This window comes from Camelina sativa, chromosome 17 (assembly GCF_000633955.1).
Source record: "Camelina sativa cultivar DH55 chromosome 17, Cs, whole genome shotgun sequence".
NCBI lineage: Eukaryota > Viridiplantae > Streptophyta > Magnoliopsida > Brassicales > Brassicaceae > Camelina > Camelina sativa.
The window spans coordinates 9584261-9607918 of NC_025701.1; the positions used below are offsets into that span (position 1 = coordinate 9584261).

At 40.0% G+C, this 23658-nt stretch overlaps 1 protein-coding gene across 1 annotated transcript; it reads left to right on the forward strand.

Moving 5' to 3' along the window:
• LOC104756422 lies at positions 2475-3875 on the forward strand. The gene is made up of 5 exons (XM_010479015.2): positions 2475-2559; positions 2685-2865; positions 2962-3183; positions 3292-3453; positions 3537-3875. The coding sequence occupies exons 1-5, from the start codon at positions 2477-2479 to the stop codon at positions 3687-3689; spliced, it is 801 nt and encodes a 266-aa protein (XP_010477317.1). The 5' UTR covers positions 2475-2476; the 3' UTR covers positions 3690-3875.

The following is a 23658-nucleotide window of genomic DNA, read 5'->3' on the forward strand; positions in this document are numbered from 1 at the left end:
ATGTAATATTCAAAAAAAAATTTATCCCGTACAACAGCACGGGTGATTACCTAGTAAAATAATTATAACCTCTTATATCTAAAATTTCACATAATGTTATAGATTGTGAGGAAAATTGTATCTAGTAATAACTAAATACTTCAGGTTTTAATATCAGCCAGAGATATTAAAGTGGCAAAATGGTTACAATGCACCCCTTTAATGCATAAGGTAGAGGGTTTGACTACCACTAGTGAATATTTTGCATTGGGTAAGGTTATGTTCGGGTACCCGTTCGGATACGGGTTTGGATCGGATTTTCGAGTTCGGGGCCAGGGCTAGCTTGGTTAGACATTTTTTTGATGAAACTACGTCGTCCTGTAAAACACAGTCGTTTAGTCTAAGTCAGCAATTAAAAACCATGTGGGACCATACGTCATTGATGACTTAGACTCGACGAACCATTTATAAGAAAAACCAGTTTAGTTTCCTAACCAAGGAAGCATCGTCAAAGCTCAACGAATCAAATAGTTTACACAATTTAGCAAAAATTAAACACCTAAAACCCCCTTGAATCAATACCCAAGTTGAGACAATATGAAAAGTTGAAAACGGCCCAATTTTACAAAAGCAGAAATATGAATTCTCCACTCCACCAATTTTACAGGTCTCTTAGATGAGATGAGGACGGAGCAGACATTAAACAAAAAGGCGAATCAATGACAGTTCTTGGTTTATTTACTTCTTTGTCAATGAAATCTCTTTGTCTCTGCGGATTTGTTTCCTTCTATCAATGGGAAGAAGAAGAATATATTTTTTTTTCGTCAACTTTTTTTCATTAAAAGTTTAAAACCCAAAAAGGGTTACAATGGGAAGGAGTCCATGAAGCCCAATTGACCCAATAAAACATTACAACCGAAACCACATGGGTTAGAAAGTGACACATATGCAACACGTGTAAATCGATAAGGTGTGCGAAAGAACACACGATCACCGCCGTTCACACCGGAGCTGAAAACCGACCAGATCTGAAAATTTTCCGGCGAGGAAATCGCCTTATCAACCTCGAGGATCCATCAGATTCCAGCTTTTGACTCCATACACCAAAGGCCTTTTGCAGTGATTATCCGAGTATGAAGAACAGAGAATTTGAAGCTTCAGATTCGTTAATCTCCAGAAGACATGAGAAGGTGAGATTGTCAGACTAGTCGCAAAACACGCTCTCCTAATCCGTTCTTCACCTGCCACTGAATTTCACTCATCACGATTTACAAGCTCAAGGAGAAACCATCATCCTTTGCCAAACAAACGGCTCAAACAGGAGGTATGATGATTTACTCTCCTCTTGATTGGAATCGAGCAATCCGATGATTCGAAACCTCTGAATCACAACTCGGCTTTGACCTCTTCATCTTGAAAGAGATCTAACTGGATCTGCAAAAGGGAAAGAAAAACAAAAAGGTTAGCCATAAGAACTAAGAAGAACTCGCATCGAAGCGAGAGTTAAAACCGAACTTAGCCGGAAACAAAAAAACCCGACTCCAAAAGTTGTCGGAATATTTTACAGAAGCTTTCTCTCTCTCAAATTTTTGGGAAGAAGAAGAATATAAAAGGAGCTATATATATACGTATGTGTCTAATTACGTGGAGATGTGTTATAGCACATTTGGTAATGAGTCGAGCAAGTGTTCCTTGAGGTCACCGGTTCGAATCATTTAGATAGTTAAGTTTTCAAAAAAATTAATTTTAATGAAACTACGTCGTTTCGTAATAGGCGTTTAGTTCACGCATCATATATCAAAACGACTTGGTGTTGTAATTTATTTTTAAAAACAAAATTGTACTAACCAGGGATCGAACCGTGGTACATCAATGTTTCCAAACAAACCTTTTACCATTTGATCCCACAAACTTATTCGTAAAGAAGGGGAACTTTCATGTTTATAAGTATGTACCTTACTAGAGACATTCATTGTGCTCACCGTTCTTCCATCCTTGTCGCTTCTTCCAACCTATGCATCCCAAGAGAAGTCGTCTCTCTTCCTTATCATTCTCCGTCGGAAAAATCGCAAATCATCGTATTTAGATTGTTTGAGAAGTTGGAATCGAAAATTGAGGGGAAATTAGTTAAACAAGAGTAGTTCTACTAAGTTGTTTCACATACACACATGACTCCTCCTTCTAGGATCGAACTACCACCAAAGCAAGTTAAGCTAAGACCAAATTCATTGTATTTTCTTAGTATAGTAAAAAATAACTAATTAATTCTCCATCGTTCTTTCCACCATACAGAGGGCTCGTTCTTCCAACAGAAAGAAAAAGCTAGAGAGCCTAAAAAGGAATTACTTGTGAAAATTGTAGAAATTTTGACACGCTTCCTAGGACTATGATGGTGACTGTTAAACAGAAAAGAGGGAGAAGAGAAAAGTAAAGGAGATTGTCTCGGCTATATAAGCAACATCATTGTTTATATTCTTTCTACAAGAAACAGAGAAAAATGGGGATCGTAGCATTCAACTGGGCAAGGGAAGGCAACAACCAACTTACGCTTGTGATGAACAGAGACAATTGGGGAAACAGGCAAGTTTTAAAAATTCATTCAAGACGTTTCTTCTTTGTTTTGACGTCGTACGTACGTTAATAATAATGTTGATGACTTTTTATTTCTAAGACTCTGTCTCATCTGATGGCTTACTTAATAACAGGGTCATAAGTAAGGCATCTTGGGATGGCCATATTTTGAGTGGTCGGTACGAAGATAGCAAGGGGACGTGGTTCGCTATTTCTAAACGAGGCCGAGTCGCGTTTCTCATGAGTAGAACGTTGCTTGATGACGACATTGTTCCATTCCGCGGCTCCGAGTTTTACCCCTCTGCCTTCTTGGAGGTTTCGTTTTTTTGTTGTTGCATATTTTGCTTTTCGTTAATATTTCTAGACATATTTGGGATATTGATCACGGGGTTTATTATTTGTTTGATTCAGAGCAATATGAGTCCTTGGGAGTTTGCCGTTAATGTACAGCGTGAAAGGGATATACAAAATAAGTTGTCCTATAGCCTTATTGTCGCAGACATGGCTTCGAATTCAATGGTTCATATCAGGAAACCTGAGAAAGATGAGCCGAATGTCATGATAGGAATCCTTCCGTCTGGTGTGCATACACTTTCTCCTCTCCACGGTCTCGATTCCGAAATCGCTGTTAGGGTAATCACTTGCTGTAACTAATAACTACAGGGTATTCTTTTTTTTTTTTTGTCAAAAATCTTATTCGTTTAGCTCCTTCAAACCCTCTTTTTGTTTTTGTTTTTGCAGGATACATTCCTGAGAGACCGATTTACTCAGATGATTGGTCATTTGGGAAACGATCCACTACCACAGCTTAATGAGTTTGCTAGCAACTATATGTTGAGTCCTGTGGGAGAAGGTCAAGAAACGGTGTTTGTGGAAGAAATGGCTAACCATCCTGATTTAGATGTAAGACATTTGATCTACCGTTTTTTATGGTTCATCCTCTCCATCATTTATTAGTTAATCTCTTTCTTTTCGTTTCAATTCAGCGTGCGCTTGGAATGCAACGATATGGAACAACAAGTACGACTGCATTGGTTGTGATACGCACTGGGGAAGTGAAGATCTTCGAGAGGTACCGGGAGGAGAATGGTCAATTGACTGAGAACAACTTGCCCGATTTCACCTTCCAAGACAACTAGTTACAATGACGAGACCACTGCGCAGCATCCGAATATATTATTATTATCTATAATAAGTAATCATGTTGATGCTGTAAATAGATCTCTCTAACTGACTCAGGGAAACCTGTTTCCTTGATCTCATATATTATATCTAGTCTAAGAAACAGTATGCTTTAAATAAATAAAATTGTTGGTTTTTCTCAAGCTTTTGTTTGGCAACTTAGAAAAATTTCACTTTATAGTTTTCATTTATTCAGTTCTATATGTTAATTTCCATAGGTTCTCTTATACACAGTTATACGTTAATTACCTTAGTTCATGTATTTCTCAATTCCAGTGAGAACAACGAGCCACAGTGAAATGAACAAGAGCATTTCTCGGATTACCAAAGCTAAGACAAAAAAATAGTAGCAAAATGTGGGATTTGAGACTTAGGAAATTCTTAGTAGACTATGATGATAACAGAAAACAACAAAAGTTAATTCTCAAAATTGGATAAAGAAGTTCTTAAGCGAGTGGATTAGTTGGAAGAAAAAGAAGATGTAAAAGAGAAACAGAGCAGAGATAATCTAGGCTATAAACAGAGAAATATACAGTAAGTACTACTAATTAAAGACTCTTTTTTTGGTATGTATGCAGTTAGAGGTGTCAAAATGATTAACTCAACTCATTACCTAATGAGTTTAGATTAAATGAGTTCATAGGTTAAATGGTTAACTCAACAAATTACATTATCAATGCTGTTTTACACACAAAAGAAAAAGAAAAAGTTCTCTTGAATCGGTTCAATCATATCTCAAACACATGTCACAATCCCGACATAAACCAAGGTAGAATCGATAAAGATAAATGTATTTAGTGTAAAACTGATATGATCTCCCCTAGGAATGGACTCTGATGAAGGCTGATGGTAGGTGATAGGCGACGTGGATTCTGTGGTGATGATGATCGAGTGAGATTGGTGAATGAATATAAGTAATGATCGAACCAAGTAACAATGAATCAATGGTGAGAAGTGTTTTGAATGATGAGATGGATTCGAACAGGTAGAAGAGTTTCCTAATTCACAACGTGTAAAGAAACTCAGAAATCAAGAACGCATTCAAGATATCGGATTGAGAGAAGAAAGTTCACAAACGTGTTTACAACATACTTCTTCGCTGAAAGAGAAAAGAGGCGTAGCTTTGGGTTTTAAACACCCTAGGGCTCGACACTCTGAACAACAAGAAGTGCATAACCAAAACAACAAGACGTTTTAAGGAAATAAGAAAAACAGCAAAACGTCTAGGCGACCTGTAGTAGTACAGAAGTCGGCTGAACTAGTACAGAAGTAAATTATTCCCCCTTTGGTAATGATTTCTAGATAACTCGACGTAGTGATCCATTTGCCTCATTAAAAACCATGCTGAGAAAACCCATTGGGACAAAACTCAGCTATGGGAAAAAGAGTACAAACTTCACACCTAAGTTACCTAGTCCTCATTACCGGGTGAAGTCTTCAGGGTGGATATGTTGAAGACTTGGATCCTTGGTAGGTTGAATGACCCGTCAACTATGAGAGAATGAGCTTTCTTGGCCATCTCCTTAGCTCTTGAACGAGTGATCCTTCCCACCACCTCCGGTTGCTCTGCAGCCTCTGGCTCCTTGCTTGCCACGATCATATCATCCTCCCCCTCTTCAAAAGGATTTGTCCTCAAATCGGAATCTGCATAATAAGGGAGCAAGTCAGAAACATTGAATGTTGATGATATGGTATACTTACCTTGTAGATCAAGCTGATATGCATTGTCATTGATCCTCTTGATGACTTCAAATGGACCATCAGCTCGTGGTAGAAGCTTGCTCTTCCTTTCGTCTGGGAACCTATCCTTGCGTAAATGAACCCATACTAAGTCTCCTTTTTCGAAAATGAGCTCCTTTCTCCCCTTGTTCGCATGCTTCTCATATTGCTTGGTCCTTTTCTCTATATTCTCCTTAGCTTTAGCATGTATCCTCCTCACCTGTTCAGCCTTTTCTTTGCCATCAAAGCTACACTTCACACTTAAAGGTAAAGGAATCAAGTCTAGAGGTGATTGTGGATTAAAACCATAAACAATTTCAAAAGGAGAAAATAAGGTAGCAGAATGCTTAGCATGATTGTATGCGAACTCCACATGTGGTAGACATTCTTCCCATGACTTGAGGTTGCTTTTCACTAAAGTTCTGAGGAGTGCAGATAGCGTCCTGTTCACCACTTCGGTTTGTCCATCTGTTTGCGGGTGACATGTGGTTGAGAATGAAAGCTTGGTTCCTAGTTTAGCCCATAACGTCCTCCAGAAGTGTCCTAGAAACTTGGTATCTCGGTCTGAAACAATTACTTGAGGCATTCCATGTAGGCGTACTACTTCCCTGAAAAACAAGTTAGCTACAATAACAGCATCGTCCGTCTTGTGACTTGCAATGAAGTGAGCCATCTTGCTAAACCTATCAACCACAACAAAAATAGAATCTCTACCATTTCTGGTTCGAGGTAAGCCAAGAACAAAGTCCATAGAAATATGAGTCCAAGGTTGAGAAGGAATCGGTAGAGGAGTGTACAAGCCGTGAGGCTGTACCTTACCCTTCGCCATTTTGCATATATGGCACCTAGAACAAACCTTCTCAACGTCTTTCTTCATTTGAGGCCAATAGAAGTGTTCTTGCAGTCCAAGTAGAGTCTTTGATACTCCGAAATGCCCAGCTAGTCCACCTCCGTGAGCTTCTCTGACCAGCAGCTCCCTCATGGATCCTCTTGGTATGCACAATCGGTCTTTAAAGAACAGATATCCATCCTGCCTATAATAGTTTTCAAAAGCAAACTTATGGCATTTGCCATAGCTCTCAGCAAAATCGATGTCAGTCTCATACAGTTCTACTATCTCCCTAAAACCTTCAAGCTTAGAAGACAAAGTAGAAATGAGAGTGTACCTCCTGGATAATGCATCTGCAACTACATTATCTTTACCTTTCTTGTACTTAACCGTGTAGGGAAAAGTCTCTATGAACTCCATCCATCTGGCATGTCTCTTGTTGAGCTTCTGTTGTCCTTTGAGATGCTTCAGGGACTCATGATCTGTGTGAATAACGAACTCCTTGGGCCACAGGTAATGCTGCCACGTTTGAAGAGCTCTAACCAAAGCATACAGCTCCTTGTCATATGTAGGATAGTTCAACGTCGATCCTCCTAGCTTTTCACTGAAGTAAGCTACTGGCTTCCTATCCTGCATCAAAACAGCACCTATACCCACTCCGGAAGCATCACATTCAATCTCAAAAGTTTTCATAAAATCAGGAAGTAAGAGAATAGGGGCAGAGATAAGCTTCTCTTTTAAGGTTGAAAACGCCTTCTCTTGTGCTTCCTCCCATCTGAATCCTACATCCTTCTTGACAACTTCTGTAAGTGGCGCTGCAATAGTACTGAAGTCTTGCACAAATCGCCTGTAGAACCCTGCTAGTCCATGAAAGCTCCTGACTTCTGCCACGTTTTTGGGTGTTGGCCACTCCTTGATAGCCTTGACCTTCTCATCGTCCACTCTAACTCCTTCTGCACTCACAACAAAGCCTAGAAAAACAACCTCAGTAGTACAGAATGAACATTTAGAGAAATTAGCAAAGAGGGATTGAGAACGAAGAACATTTAGAACTTGGCGGATGTGTTCTAAGTGTTCTTCTAGACCTTTACTGTAGATGAGTATGTCGTCGAAATACACAACCACAAAGATGCCTATGAACGGTCTGAGAGCATGATTCATTAAGGGCATGAAGGTGCTAGGAGCATTGGTGAGACCAAACGGCATGACTAGCCATTCGTAGAGCCCTTGCTTGGTCTTGAAAGCTGTTTTCCATTCATCTCCTTCCTTCATTCTGATCTGATGATACCCACTCTTCAAATCTATCTTTGAGAAGACTGTTGATCCACATAACTCATCCAACATGTCATCTAATCTCGGAATTGGGTGTCTGTACTTCACTGTGATATTGTTAATAGCTCTGCAGTCAACACACATCCTCCATGAACCATTTTTCTTTGGTACAAGCAATACTGGTACTGCACATGGACTGAGACTCTCTCGGATATGTCCCTTACTCATCAGCTCTTCTACTTGCTTCTGAAGCTCTTTAGTTTCTACTGGATTAGTTCTGTAAGCTGGTCTGTTCGGTAAAGCTGAACCTGGTACCAAATCAATCTGATGCTCTATCCCACGAATTGGAGGTAAGCCTGGAGGTATCTCTTCTGGAAACACATCCTTATACTCCTCTATAATCTCTATCATCTCGCGTGGAAGCTCTCCTGCGGACTTAGTACTGGTGAGTGTTTCCTTGTACACAAACATGAATGTGGTCATCTCTGGATCAAATAGCTTGTTGAACTCGCTGTGATTGATGTACAGGCTGTGAGACACTTTCTCTGTATCCTTGCGGTTCATGTGAAGCTGGTCCTTGTAGATTTCACTGGGTGTAAGCGGTAGAAGAGTGACCTTGCGTCCTTTGAACTCAAACGTTTTCTTGTTGGTGTAACCGTCATGGAACACTCTTCTGTCGAACTGCCATGGTCTTCCCAAAAGGATATGACTTGACTTCATTGGAATAACATCACAAAGCAGCTCATCCTCATACTTCCCAATCGCTAGTTTCACCATCACTTGCTGCGAAACTGTCAAAGCACCCTTGTTGTTCAACCACTGTAGCTGATAAGGTCTTGGATGTGAAGTAGTCTTGAGATTAAGCTTCTGTACCATCTCTTCACTAGCTGCATTAGTACAGCTTCCACCATCAACGATCAAGGTGCAGACCTTGTCTTGAACCATACACCGTGTGTGAAATAGGTTCTCACGCTGTCCTCTATCATCTGGGTGAACCTGAACACTTAATGCTCTGCGTGCTACCAACATCTCTCCCATGACTGCTGGTTCACCTTCTTCACAGAATTCAGACTCTGATTCACTCTCTGAACTGTCTACTGGCACAATCTCTCCTCCTTCTTGAAGAAGAAACATTTTCTTGTTTGGACAGTCTCTGGAATAATGCCCCATTCCTTGGCATTTGAAACACCTGATATGACTTGTAGAGGTGCTACTCTTGGGCTTGAAATCGGTTTTTACCTCCTCTTTGACTGTGACTGTCACGGGTTTGCTGTCTTTGGTGAAGGCGGGTTTGCTGAACTCCCTCGGCTTGGACATGTTAGGCGTGAATGTAGACCTTACTCCCTTTCTCTTGATCTGCGATTCAATCAGCTCTGCCTTATGTACCATTTCTTGCACATCCTCATAGTCCTGCAACTCTACCTTGTCTTGAATCTCTCTGTTTAAACCCCCAAGAAACCTCGACATAACCATGTCTTCACTTTCCCTTAGATCNCCTTGTTAAGAATCTCCCTCTGGTAATGTGTAGGCACAAACTTCTTTCTCATCTGCGTGACTAACTGTTCCCATGTAGTGATAGCAGGCTCTCTCTGTCGATGTCTAGTAAGCCCCAACTGCTCCCACCACAACAAAGCATAGCCATTGAATTCGGATATGGCTATCTTCACCTTGTTCAACTCAAAAGTACCTTGAACCTGAAAGTTGGACTCCATCTTCCTTTCCCAGTCTAGATAAGTTTCTGGATCATTGGTTCCATGGAAAGAAGGATACTGAATTTTAAGGTGCTTCAGCTGCTGCCTCAAAGGATCATAATCCCTGCCATGATCTCTGTTTCGGTTTCTCCTCATTGTCTCTTGACTATGATCTGAAACTTCTTCTTCTTCAGAATACTCCCTATCTGACTCAATGTAGATTCGATGCCCAACTACTTGTTCAGCTCGTCGTGGGCGTGTATGTTCCCTGCCGGTTCTGCGTTGCTCTCTTTCTGTACCCTGAGTGCTTCTCCTCTGATTGAAACAAGTCTCTCTTCCCCCAGTAGGTGACTTAGCGGTTCTGATCCGTGTATGCTTTGAAGAAGCTCCTACATGAGCCATTCCTTTGGCTAAACGAAGGGCTTCATTAGGACTAGGCGGGTCTGAAGAACTCTGTTCTGAAGCACTAGATGCTTGAGCTATGTCTTTGAACTGTTTCTCAAACTTGTTACTGAGCTGCTCCATCTGTTGCTGAAACTGAGTAGACATTAACTTGTTTGCTTCTGCTATTTGCTTAGACATGGCTTGATTCAAAGCTTCCATAGCTTCTGGAGATAGCTCCATTGTACCTGCAAATCAAAGAAGAAACTCGCAGTAACTTGTTCTTTGAATGAGTAACAAAAATAAACTCCAAGAATCTGAATTTTAAACAAGAAAAACACACGACTGCAGACCTAGTATCGAGCGACAACACAAGTGAATCGATCGACACCCAACCCTATAACGAACAGACTCCAAATAATTAAACCCTAATTGCAGTCTAAATTCGAAACAACTCAAAAACTAAACCCTATTCGATCTAGACACAAACGAAACTCAAAATTTCAAACCCTAAAACTAAACAAACGAAATTAAGCAAAAACTCAAGAGATTAGGGTTCTTAGAATCGCTTAGCCTTGGCACAGAGTTGGCTCTGATACCACATGATATGATCTCCCCTAGGAATGGACTCTGATGAAGGCTGATGGTAGGTGATAGGCGACGTGGATTCGGTGGTGATGATGATCGAGTGAGATTGGTGAATGAATATAAGTAATGATCGAACCAAGTAACAATGAATCAATGGTGAGAAGTGTTTTGAATGATGAGATGGATTCGAACAGGTAGAAGAGTTTCCTAATTCACAACGTGTAAAGAAACTCAGAAATCAAGAACGCATTCAAGATATCGGATTGAGAGAAGAAAGTTCACAAACGTGTTTACAACATACTTCTTCGCTGAAAGAGAAAAGAGGCGTAGCTTTGGGTTTTAAACACCCTAGGGCTCGACACTCTGAACAACAAGAAGTGCATAACCAAAACAACAAGACGTTTTAAGGAAATAAGAAAAACAGCAAAACGTCTAGGCGACCTGTAGTAGTACAGAAGTCGGCTGAACTAGTACAGAAGTAAATTATTCCCCCTTTGGTAATGATTTCTAGATAACTCGACGTAGTGATCCATTTGCCTCATTAAAAACCATGCTGAGAAAACCCATTGGGACAAAACTCAGCTATGGGAAAAAGAGTACAAACTTCACACCTAAGTTACCTAGTCCTCATTACCGGGTGAAGTCTTCAGGGTGGATATGTTGAAGACTTGGATCCTTGGTAGGTTGAATGACCCGTCAACTATGAGAGAATGAGCTTCCTTGGCCATCTCCTTAGCTCTTGAACGAGTGATCCTTCCCACCACCTCCGGTTGCTCTGCAGCCTCTGGCTCCTTGCTTGCCACGATCATATCAAAAACATAGTCAAGCTTTCAACTTGAGTAGAAAGTAGAAACCTCCTATTCCACTAGACATTGGATTTTCTCGTATAACAATGGTCTCGTCCTTGTCATCTGCATCATATACCCCCACAATTTATGAGAAGCAAGAACATCAATATGACATCAGAATGACAACTCAACAACAACACATACGAGTATAGTCAATCAAACAGCAACAACACATACAAGCATACGAGTATAGTACATGTTCAACACTTTTTATCCTATGAATCAACCAGTCAATGATTCACAAAGCAAACTCTCACTACTCTGACAAACAAAATCAATCTGCCGACTATGTCTATGAAAGAAAAAATAGAGGATGATGTCCTAGTCTATAATCAGTCATAGAGCAACTAGGCATTTCATACGCCAAGACACATTCAGATTAAGTGCAGAGAGAGAGAGATATCAAATCAGCAATAGATTTTAAAGAGGCTGCAATCAGGTAATCACCATTAAGCACAAAAAGCATCTTCTCCCTGTCACAAACCTGAATCAGACATCCATTCACAAGTTAATTTGGTCTTTTGACAAACAAGGCCATTGGTCTAAACGAAGAGGATATGCAACAGGAGCATTTTATTCAGGGAGAGGCTCGATGAGTCTACCAAAAGTCAACTTCTCTTGCAACATTAGACATGGCATCATATATATATATAGTCTTCTCGATTATCCAAAGAAGCTAAACAATGAACATTAATAAAACAAACACAAGTAATCTAACAAGCAATCCAATTTCCTATACAATTATTGCTGAAAACTTGACATACACCATCAAACATGATGATCACCGAGAACAAGTTTAAAAACCCCAAATCAGTCACTACAATCTTTTGTTTAACAACCCAAATCAAGAGAACAAGCCACATAGATACACAAACACCGAGAGTAGCGATTCTAAGATATCAAAACCCAGACAAAAAATCAAAACCCAGAAAAAAACAAAACCCAAAAATCAAAACCCAGAGTCAATTTGTTTCTAAGATATCAAAACCCAGAAAAAAAAATCAAAACCCACTTCGAGATTTCAATGACTAAAGGAGAAATCAAATCAATAATCAAACCCATGAGACAAAGAGACCGAGAGAGAGAGACAAAGACACCAAGACAGACGGAGAGAGGGAGAGAGAGAGAGAGCACGAGAGAAGAAATAAACCTGAACTCAGGCGAAGATCCGGCGGAGATGAGAGGGGCGAACCAGCTGCCTGGTTCACGCCGGTGAAGATCCGATCAAATCACGATGAAGCTGTTTTGGGAAAAAAAATTAAACATTAATCAGTTTATACATTTTGATTGGTTTACAGATTTTTGGTTATATTTAACCGATTTAAATATTTGACTCAATAAAAATAGAATTAATTGATTAAATGGTTAACTATTACCCATTACAATTCAATTCATTTGATCCACTAAACCAATTAACTCATTAAACTATTTTATTCATGAACTCACTAGGATAAATTTTGTTAAGTCATTAGGGTTCATGGATTGGATTGAGTTGAGTTGATCCATGAAACTTTATCCATTTTCACACCTCTATATGCAATATAATTTACATGGTCTGACAATCTTTTCCTGTGCGATTAATATAAGGAGCTTGTTAAGAGGTTTATTATGATGCTGATGCATTCGAATTGTTGACCAAAGTGATTCTCCTGACATATTTTATAAGAGAATTTAACAAAATACCAAGGTTGAGCTACCTTTTTATGATAAGAATATGTTAGATTAGAGAAGTGTAACTCTGAATAATTCTCTGAATAATACTCTGAGTAGTACGAGTTCTGTATCGGTATACAAGAGAAGATCAGAGCATCATATTCTCTGAATCTATCTCCCTCAAATTCTCACGCAGGAGAAAGTCTTACACCATACATGAAAATCCGTAAACAAACAAACAAGTCTTTTATACTTATTCTGCAAAAAATATCTCTAACGACCTCCGCACGTGCCCGCTCTACTTGACTTCTTCTTTCGCACGTACACACTGTGGAGCTTATCAATACCCCCTCTTCAACATCAAGCTTGTCCTCAAGCTTTAAACCAGGAAACTCCCTCTGCAACTCACGAACCGGTTCCCACGAATTCTCATGTGCAGGTAAACCATGCCACGAAACCAATGCTTCCCACACACCGTGATCATTGTAACAAGTCTCCAGTATAGCAGCAGGCTCCAGGATCAACTCACCAGCATCAGAAAAAGTGTCCGGCAAGGGTAAAACCTGATGATGCGTGCCAAGCACCTGCTTCAACTGAGACACATGAAACACGGGGTGTATCTTCGAACCATCCGGCAAGCGCAACTTGTAAGCGGTCTGACCAATACGAGCCATGACTTGAAAGGGACCAAAGTATTTGGCTGACAGCTTCTGACAAATGCGTTTGACAACCGAGTGTTGACGATATGGACGCAACTTCAAGTAAACCCAAGAATCCACTGCAAAAGTCACATCCCGGCGATGCTTGTCCGCATTGTTCTTCATAAGCTGTTGTGCATGAACTAAGTGAGCCTTAATATCCACCAACATCCGATCTCGTTCCTGCAACATCTTCTCCAACTCGAAGTTCTGGGTAGAATGCGGCTCATACGCTAACAAGACAGGCGGATCACGACCATAAAACACCTTGAAAGGAGTCGTTTTCAATGCCGTATGATACGACGTGTTGTACCAAAGCTCAGCCCAAGATAAGAACTTATACCAAGTGCGAGGGTGAGCAGAAGAAAAACAACGTAAATAGGATTCCAAACATCTATTGAGTACCTCAGTTTGGCCATCAGTCTGCGGGTGAAAAGCAGTGCTGTATTTCAGCTTAGTTCCCGCGAGTTTGAAACAATCCTTCCAGAAATGGCTTAAGAAAATACGGTCTCGATCTGAAACAATCGAAGCAGGAAACCCGTGAAGACGAACAATCTCAGCCACGAAACTCTGAGCTACATCCGAAGCAGAGAATGGATGTTTCAAACCAATGAAATGACCAAACTTGCTCAAACGATCCACCACCACCAAGATAGCATTATAACCCTGAGACGCGGGCAACCCTTCGACAAAGTCCATGTTCACATCTGTCCACACCGCCTGAGGAATAGGCAAAGGTTGTAGCAACCCAGCTGGAGAAAGTGTGGAAGACTTATGAGTCTGACAAATCGCACATTCCGACACAAACTTCTGAACGTCACGCAACATACCCTGCCAATAGAAAGAAAGTTGAATGCGCTTCAAAGTCTTGAGAACTCCCGAATGACCTCCAAACTGACTGTTATGAAACACCTCCAAGAGCAGAGGTATGAACTTAGAATTAGCAGGTATCACCAGCCTATCTTTATACCATAACTTGCCATCCTTAAGAACATATCCCTTTTGAGCCAACTGCAAGTCATCAAACTCGCGAATCCTCTGTTGTAGAACAGCATCTTCACCAATCTCCTTAAAAAAGTCCTGAAGCTGCAGGACCGCAGGGACTGTAAAAGCAAACAATTCCACCTGCGACACACACAACGATGGTTGAACCATTCTAGACAACCCATCAGCCGCCTTGTTGTCTATACCCGCTTTATACACGATTTCAAAGTCATAAGGCAAAAGCTTGGTCAACCATTTTTGATCATCCATCGACACTTCACGCTGCTCCAACAAAAATTTAAGGCTCTTTTGGTCAGTGTGCACGGTAAAACGACGCCCCATAAGGTAATGCTTCCACTTCTGAATAGCCAGAACGATAGCCATGAGTTCCCTTTCATACACTGGTTTAAGCTGCTCGCGAGCAGAGAGCCCCACACTAAAGAAGGCAATGGGACGCTTATCCTGCATTAACACGGCACCCAGACCATAACCCGAAGCATCAGCCTCAACTACAAACACCTTTGAAAAGTTTGGCAATGCTAGCACCGGAGCTGTAGACATTGCCTGCTTCAACGCATCAAAAGCCTCCTGAGCCTTCACACTCCATTCAAACTTATCCTTCCGCAACAACTCCGTCAAAGGTCTAGCAATAACCCCATAACCACGCACAAAACATTTGTAATAGCCTGTCAGTCCCAAAAATCCCCGTAGCTCTTTCACTAAACACGGATTCGGCCAACGCATCATAGCTGCAGTCTTAGTAGGATCAGTAGACACGCCTGAAGCAGAAATGATGTGCCCCAAGTAATCCACCTGAGCTTGAGCGAACAGACACTTCTTCCTGTTAGCAAACAATTTGTGCTTGGCAAATATCTTCATCACAACCAACAAATGTTCTACATGTTCAGATAAAGAAGAACTATATATCAGAATATCATCAAAGAAAACCAAAATGAATTTTTGAAGATAAGGGCGAAACAGCTCGTTCATCAACGCCTGGAATGTCGCCGGAGCATTAGTTAAGCCGAAAGGCATGACTAAGAACTCATAATGCCCGTCATGCGTTCGAAAAGCTGTTTTCTCAATGTCACAACCACGCATTCTAATCTGATGATATCCTGCTCGAATATCCAACTTAGAAAAAATGTTCGCACCATCCAGTTCGTCCAACAACTGATCAATCATAGGGATTGGAAACTTATCTGGAATGGTAGCCTGGTTCAAGGCACGGTAATCCACACAGAACCGCCAACTCGTGTCCTTCTTCCTCACTAACAATACCGGACTGGGGAATGGAATTCGACTCGGTCGAATTGTACCAGCCTGTAACATCTCTTTAACCAAACTCTCCATCACTTCTTTTTGTGCATGAGGATACCGGTATGGGCGCACGCTGACCGCAGACACACCCGCTACCAAGTTAATAGCATGTTCCCTGCCACGCAACGGTGGTAGACCCGTAGGCTCTGCAAAAACCCCATCAAACTGCTGTAAAACATCGTTCACAGCCCCAGGGACCACCAAGGATTGGTCAGGAGAACCCTCCAAAGCACACACCTCACCTGCAAACACATCTTCCAAGAAAGGCGATGAACTCTGAAAAGCACCACAAGCAACTTGTAACTCAGTATCGCCTACCAAATGCACATGTTGATTCTTATAGGTGAATGAGTATTCATGAGTCTCCCAATTCACACTACATTGTCCAAGTGTTCTTAACCAGTAAATCCCCAGAAAAACATCCACTTGGCCAAGCTCCAGCACAATGAAATCTGAAGAAAAAGACCACCCCTGAATCAGAAAAGTGAGGCGACGACAGACTCCCACACCCTGTACCATCACTCCTGTTCCCAACTTAATATTCAGATTGCTACACGCTTGAGCTTGTAACTGTAACCGAGCCATCAACTTAGGTGTGATAAAGTTGTGAGTCGCACCGCTATCGATCATCACAAGAGCCTCTCCATGATTAATAATGCCACGCATCTTTGTTGTGGAAGGGGAGGACAACCCCATAAACGAACTGTAGGAGAGCTCCATCAGTTGCCCTGCAGCGACCACCTCGCCTTGCTCCTCCAACTGGCAATCATCCTGCAAGACCTCCACCAAGTACTCATCTAACACCGTAAGAATCTGTAATACCTTATTAGGACACTCGTGACCACGAGACCACTTCCCTTGACATTTAAAACAGATTCCTCGTCTACGCATATCATCCAAGTCAGCATTGGAGTGATGTTTCTGAGGTCGCTGAACTGCAATAGGCCCTTGCCTCTCAGTAACCTTGCTAGGCTCAGAAACAACTGGTCTCCCTTTCCAAGTCACCACCGACTTAGAATGCTGCACACGCGTGGATTGATTGCCACCACCAACTTCTACCACAGGCTGCATCACCTTCCGCAGATAGCTAGACTCCATGGACAGTGCCACTGCGATTACTTCTGGAAGACTCTGTGGCTTCATCATATAAACTAACTCCTGCATCTCAGGTTGCAACCCGTTGAGGAATATACCTTCCAATTTATGATCATCAGGGCCACGAACCTGTGCGGAGAGATCTTCAAAAGCTCGCACATACTCTGCGATGGAACCTGTTTGGCGAATGCAGAACAAACTTTGACTGGGACCTTTCACCCTTAGATTCCCAAATCTCAACAATAAGCGATCCTTGAATTGGTACCAGCTAACAAACGGAGCTCGATTCACTTCCCAGTTAAACCAACCCAAAGCATCTCCTCCGAGATACACCGACACCAGATCTAGCTTCTCCGGATCCGAAAAACCCCCAATACGAAAGTATCGCTCCGAAAGCGCGAGCCAACTGTAAATATTTTCTCCAGAAAACACAGGAATCTCCGAATTTTTAAGCAACTTATCTCTAGAGCTAGGTCCAGCATCGCGATGATTCGTGGTCAAAGGAGTAGAAAGTACCTTACGGCGACAGTTGACTGATGGATCTGCTGACTGCGGCTCCGATGAGTCACAATCCACATTGCGAGGCGATTGATTCGCGAGAAGCAGCTTCAACGAGTGTTGTAAATCCGCGATCGCACCCTTAACAAACTCTCGATCGGACTGTATCTCCTTTTGAATCGAGTGAACACTGCGAAAGAGTTCTTCGACTTGCTTCTCTTCATACTCCTGCGAGGTCTCAGAGATGATCGGTGAAAGTTTCGGATCGTAACCCATACTTCAGGAGCTTGCGATTTCTCTCGATCAAACGTCACTACGCACCAATTTGTTAGATTAGAGAAGTGTAACTCTGAATAATTCTCTGAATAATACTCTGAGTAGTACGAGTTCTGTATCGGTATACAAGAGAAGATCAGAGCATCATATTCTCTGAATCTATCTCCCTCAAATTCTCACGCAGGAGAAAGTCTTACACCATACATGAAAAATCCGTAAACAAACAAACAAGTCTTTTATACTTATTATGTAAAAAATATCTCTAACGGCCTCCGCACGTGCACGCTCCACTTGACTTCTTCTTTCGCACGTACACACGGTGGAGATTATCAGAATAACGAGTACAACAGCACTGGTCGTGACTCGTGAAACGCATCAAGGAAGTCATGTTCCATGAAAGGTTTTGGGAGAATGGCAACTGGAACTACAACGACTTCACTTTCAACTTCGCCTATAGTTACAACTTACAACAATACATCGCAGTACTATATATTATTCACATAATAAGTAATCTTTGTTGATGCTCTAATATAATAGATCTTTCTAATTAGGCTCTAACTTCAAAATATTAAGAAAAAACGAAAACTATCAAACGTTTTGCAATATATATATGTTCTAGATTAAGAACCGTGCTAGAGCAGGGGTTGAAATTTATTTTATTTATATTGTAATTTTTATATAAAATATAATTTATGTGATTGTTTTTAAAAGTTTTTTTGGATAAAACATTATGCAATAAAATCATATGCTAAATATGAAGGCTTGAAAAAAAAACACATATTTTGTAAGTTTTATATTGTTAATGATTCTAGATAAATACCCGTGCTATAACACTGATTAAATTTTATTTCGTAATCTATCTTGTAACCCACTATTTAACTTATAACCAATCAATCTACCAGTTTTGTAATCAATATTTGGTTAACGTTGTGGTCTATTGATAAAATCTGTGGAAAATAAATTTGTAATACTGTGTTTAAAGATCTTTGGAAACAACGTGATATAGGACTAAAATCTTCTGAAAATACAATTTGGAATATCCATGATTTTGTTTGTTACCATTATTATATCAATTATCAATTTGGAATATCCCTAATATTTAGGTGTAACCGATTAATATGAATATATGAATTAATTTATAACCTATCTATAACTTATTTATAACCATTTGTAATCATTTATTAAAAATATAAAGTCTACGAAAACTATGCCGTGTACTTCCCTTTTATTAAAAAGGGAATATCTATATATATATATATATATATATATATATAATATAATTCTAGAATTTAAGCAGTTTAAACTTCAATACTTAAAAATAAAATTTTGATTCTTGACCATGAGTTAATCCGTTATAACTGATTTCACGGTTTGAAAATTCCCTAAATCACACAACTCAGATGGCCTATTTGTTTTTCTCCAAATTGTTCCACATACACATGACACTCCCCGGATCCTCCATATGCCTTACTATTAGCACCTTGTGTTGGCGGCTCAAACTTATCATGGACCATGTGCTAAAATGTCCATAATTTCTTTTTATCTACACTTTTTTGGGGCTAGATTTTGGATATATATGCTGAACATTGAAAATTTTCTAAAAATTTTGGACCCTCAAAAGTAAAGGAAAAAAATGCAAGATCAACTCGAAAGACAAGATCAGGAAGATTGAGATAGACTTGGATGCTCATCAATCTATGCTCTCCCCTAGCTTCTATCGAGTTGTCTCCTTGAAAAAAGACTTGGTGAAGGCCTATAGAGATGAAGAAATCTTTTGGAGACAAAAAAGCCGGAAAAAATGGATGAAGTGTGGTGACCGTAATACCAAATTTTTCCAAGCTTCAGTGAAGGAGTCGAGATCAAAGAATAGAATTGAGAGATTGGTGGACATCAATGGGAATAATCAGTTTTCTGAAGGATCAAAAGGGGAAGTGGCTGCTGCATATTTCCAAGATCTTTTCAAATCATCCAACCCGGCTCCTTTTGGCAATCTGTTTCATGATCTCCAACCTAGAGTCACAAGTGAAATGAATGACAAGTTAATAAGGGTGGTTTCTCCGGATGAAATCAAAGAGGCGGTTTTTTCTATTGATCCTTCTAGTGCTCTTGGAGCTGATGGTATGTCTGCTCTATTCTTTCAACACTATTGGGATATAGTAGGAGCTCAGGTCATTGTTGAAGTCCAGAACTTCTTTTCCAATGGAGTTTTGCCTGGAGAATGGAACTACACTCACTTGTGCTTAATTCCAAAGATCCCTCATCCTTCTTCAATGCCGGATCTTAGACCTATAAGTCTATGTTCTGTCATGTATAAGGTGATCTCCAAAGTGTTAGTTGACAGACTGAAGCCTTTTCTGCCTCTGATTGTGTCTGATTATCAGTCAGCTTTTGTCTCGGATCGTTTGATAACAGCCAATATTCTGATTGCCCATGAGCTTGTCCATTCGCTGAACACCAAAGAACCTTTCTGTTCCGAGTACATGGCAGTTAAATCCAATATGTCAAAGGCTTATGATAGGGTTGAATGGTGTTATTTAAGATACATGCTCTCAGCCTTAGGGTTTCACCAGACTTGGATTGCTTGGAGAATGAAGTGTGTTACAACTGTAACTTTCTCTGTGCTCATAAATGACAAGGCTTGTGGAATGATCATACCGGAGAGAGGGATAAGGCAGGGAGATCCTCTCTCTCCCTTTCTTTTTGTGTTATGTACTGAGGGTCTCTCACACTTGCTAAACTCAGCTCAAATGGAAAGGAGAATCTCGGGTTTTCAATTTTCTGCAGACGGTCCGGTCATTCATCATCTGCTTTATGCCGACGATAGTCTTTTCCTCTGTAAAGCTAATGGTGAAGAAGCTACTGGTCTTCAAAACATCCTAAAGGTTTACGGTTCCGCTTCAGGGCAAGTCATCAATGCCTCAAAGTCTTCCATTACCTTCGGGAAGAAAGTTCCTGAAGCTTGTAAACTGGAGATTCAAGCTTGCATGGGAATTGTGAACCAAGGAGGAGCGGGAACTTATTTAGGTTTACCAGAATGTTTCAGTGGGTCCAAAATTCAGATGCTGAGCTACCTTAAAGATAGAGTGCAGAATAAGTTATCAGGATGGTATGCCAGAACTTTATCTCAGGGAGGAAAAGAGATAATGTTGAAGACCGTTGCAATGGCTATGCCTGTGTTCGCTATGTCCTGTTTTAAACTCCCCAAGAAATCTTGTGCTATTCTATCCAGTGCTATGACGGATTTTTGGTGGAGCTCAACCGAAAATACCATGAAAATTCATTGGTGAAGTTGGGAAAGGATGTGCTTGCCAAAAAACCAAGGGGGAATGGGTTTCAAGGATATACGTTTATTCAATCAAGCTCTCTTAGCTAAGCAAGCATGGAGATTTATCCAAGATCCGGATAGTCTTTTCTCAAGGCTAATAAAAAGTAGATACTTTCCGCGGGGGCAATTTGTGGACGCAGGGCTTGGTTCTAGGCCTTCTTTTGGATGGAGAAGCATTTTACATGGGAGAGATTTGATAAGCAAAGGGATGGTAAAACGAGTTGGAAACGGAGCATCAATGCGTGTTTGGACCGACCTTTGGCTAGAAGATGGTGGGATGAGAGCTCCTCTCATAAAGAACCCCATCATTGACATCAACTTAAAGGTGTGTGATATCATTGATCTTGAGAGAAGAGATTGGGATATGGAGAAATTGGATTATCTGTTTTTCCCGAATGATATCATTAAAATCAGAGAAACAAGACCCGTGGTGGCAATGGAGGATTTCTTGATTTGGAAGCATAACAAATCGGGTGCTTATTCGGTAAAGTCGGAGTATTGGTTGGCTACTCGAATAGAAAAAGAAACTCTGATCAGGGAGGCAACGGCTCTTCCTTCCTTAAATATCCTAAAAGAGTAGGTCTGGAGGTTGCAAACTGAACCAAAGATAAAAGTTTTCCTTTGGAAAATGTTGAGTGGTGCTTTGCCAGTGGGAGATCTCTTGGTTCGAAGAGGACTCAAATTTGATGTGAGCTGTCAAGTGTGTGGAATGACTAGCGAGTCCATCTTCCATGTGTTGTTCTCTTGTCCTATGGCAAGACAGATCTGGGCTCTCTCCAACTTCCCTACGCCAAACTCTGGACTAGATGAAGGTTCGGTTTTCTCCCACTTTCAGCACTTGTTGATCAATAGAGATAACTTACTGTGGCCTAAGGAGATCAGGAAAAGTTTCCCTTGGATCCTATGAAGAATATGGAAAAATAGGAATTGTTTGGTTTTTGAAGGGAAGTCTTTCTCTCCGATGGAGACTGCTACTAAAATTCAGGAGGATGTTGAGGTGTGGCTGGAGGCTCAAGTGGTTGACCATTCTCTACATGGAACCACAAACCCTTCGACCCTCTCTCACAGTTCTGAAAGTCATTCGATGGTTTTGGATCGGTGGTGCCCTCCTTCCCAACATTGGTTAAAATGTAATATTGGGGTTTCTTGGTCTAAAAGGAAGAACTTAGCTGGTGCGGCTTGGGTAGTAAGAGATCACAATGGAGTGACGTTGATGCTTAGCAGGAGAGCTTTCTTCAATGTAAAATCCAAGCAAGAGGCGAGTTTTCTGGGTACAGTGTGGGCTGTTGAGAGTATGATCAGTCACAAAATGGGGAAGATTACCTTTGCTGTGGAGGATTCGGCTTTGGTGGGAGCGGTGATTAGGCCTAAGGCGTGGCCATCTTTCAGGTTTTATTCTTCTCAGTTGCTGTCAGCTCTGATTGGAATTGGAGATTGGAAGTTTGTTCTGGAAGCTGGGGTTTCAAATAGAGGAGCTTTTCTCATTGCTCGTAGTGTCTCTGAAGATAGTCGAACTCAGTCCTATGTGGCTTCTGGATTTCCTTTCTGGTTAACGGGAGTATTCAACGATGAGAGAGTGGGATCCTCTGTTTGAAGGACCTTTTTGTTTCTTTGTACTCCTCGATGGAGGCATTTTTTGTAAAGGCCGCAATGAATTTGTGAGTGGCTTAGATGGGTAGGGGGTTTTGAATGTTTAGTGACCTTAACAGTCCTTTTGACCTTGTACAGGTGTTGACTTTCCTTAAGTCTAATTGTAACCCATAACCATCATTATAATATAATTACAGTCTAATTTTATCTAGCTATATTTTTAGCTACGTTGGGCCTTAGAGTAGAGAAGCTTTCAAAGTAAGATTTTTAAAATGACATGTCATTCATGTTCCCATATTAGAGTAGAGAAGCTTTTAAAGTAAGATTTTTTAAAAATGACATGTCATGCATGTTCCCATATTTAGAGTAGAACAACTTTCAAAGTAAGATTTTTAAAATGACATGTCATGCATGTTCATCAACTTTAATAATTTTTAAAATTATGATATAATTTTTATTACCGTTGGATATAATATTTATTGACTTTTTTGCTAAAAGTAAAAGAAAAAAAATAACTGATAAATTATCTTGCAATCTAAAAAATATATATATATGCTAATATATTATAAATTTTCTTGATCTCATCAAAGATATTTATTATATTTTTTTTTCAAATCCATGGAAATGTCATAATATTTATTTCTAAAAGAATTGAGTAAAATTTAATTTATTTATAATGGTGAGATTGTCTTTGGATTTTCTTTTATATATTATTACTTGATTGTTACATTTCCTTTTCTTAATGGCTTGATAGCTAGCTAAAAATTAAAATAACTGATAAATATTCTTGCAATCTAATATATATATATATATAATCTTACAATTTTTTTTGATCTTATCAAAGATATTTATTTTTTTCTTTTTCAAATCCATGGAAATGTCATAACATTTCTTTCTAATAAAATTGGGTAAGATTTAATTTATCTTATGATGGTGAGATTTTCTTTGGATTTTCCTTTATATATTATTGATTGATTGTTACATTTCCTTTTCTTAATGACATTCTAGCAAGCTATAAATTAAAAATACTTTTTAATCTCATTTCCTTTCCCAACCAATTGGCTCGTTTGAGCTGATCTTTTGTTGTCAAAAAAAAAAAAAAAAAAAAAAAAAAAAAAAAAAAAAAAAAAAAAAAAAAAAAAAAAAAAAAAAAAAAAAA

Bases quoted from the DNA above. Each gene is read 5' to 3' on its own strand.
- LOC104756422 (XM_010479015.2), top strand. From the start codon at position 2,477: ATGGGGATCGTAGCATTCAACTGGGCAAGGGAAGGCAACAACCAACTT. The intron at 2,560-2,684 runs GCAAGTTTTAAA...ACTTAATAACAG, and splicing joins AGAGACAATTGGGGAAACAG to GGTCATAAGTAAGGCATCTT. The intron at 3,184-3,291 runs GTAATCACTTGC...TTGTTTTTGCAG, and splicing joins ATTCCGAAATCGCTGTTAGG to GATACATTCCTGAGAGACCG.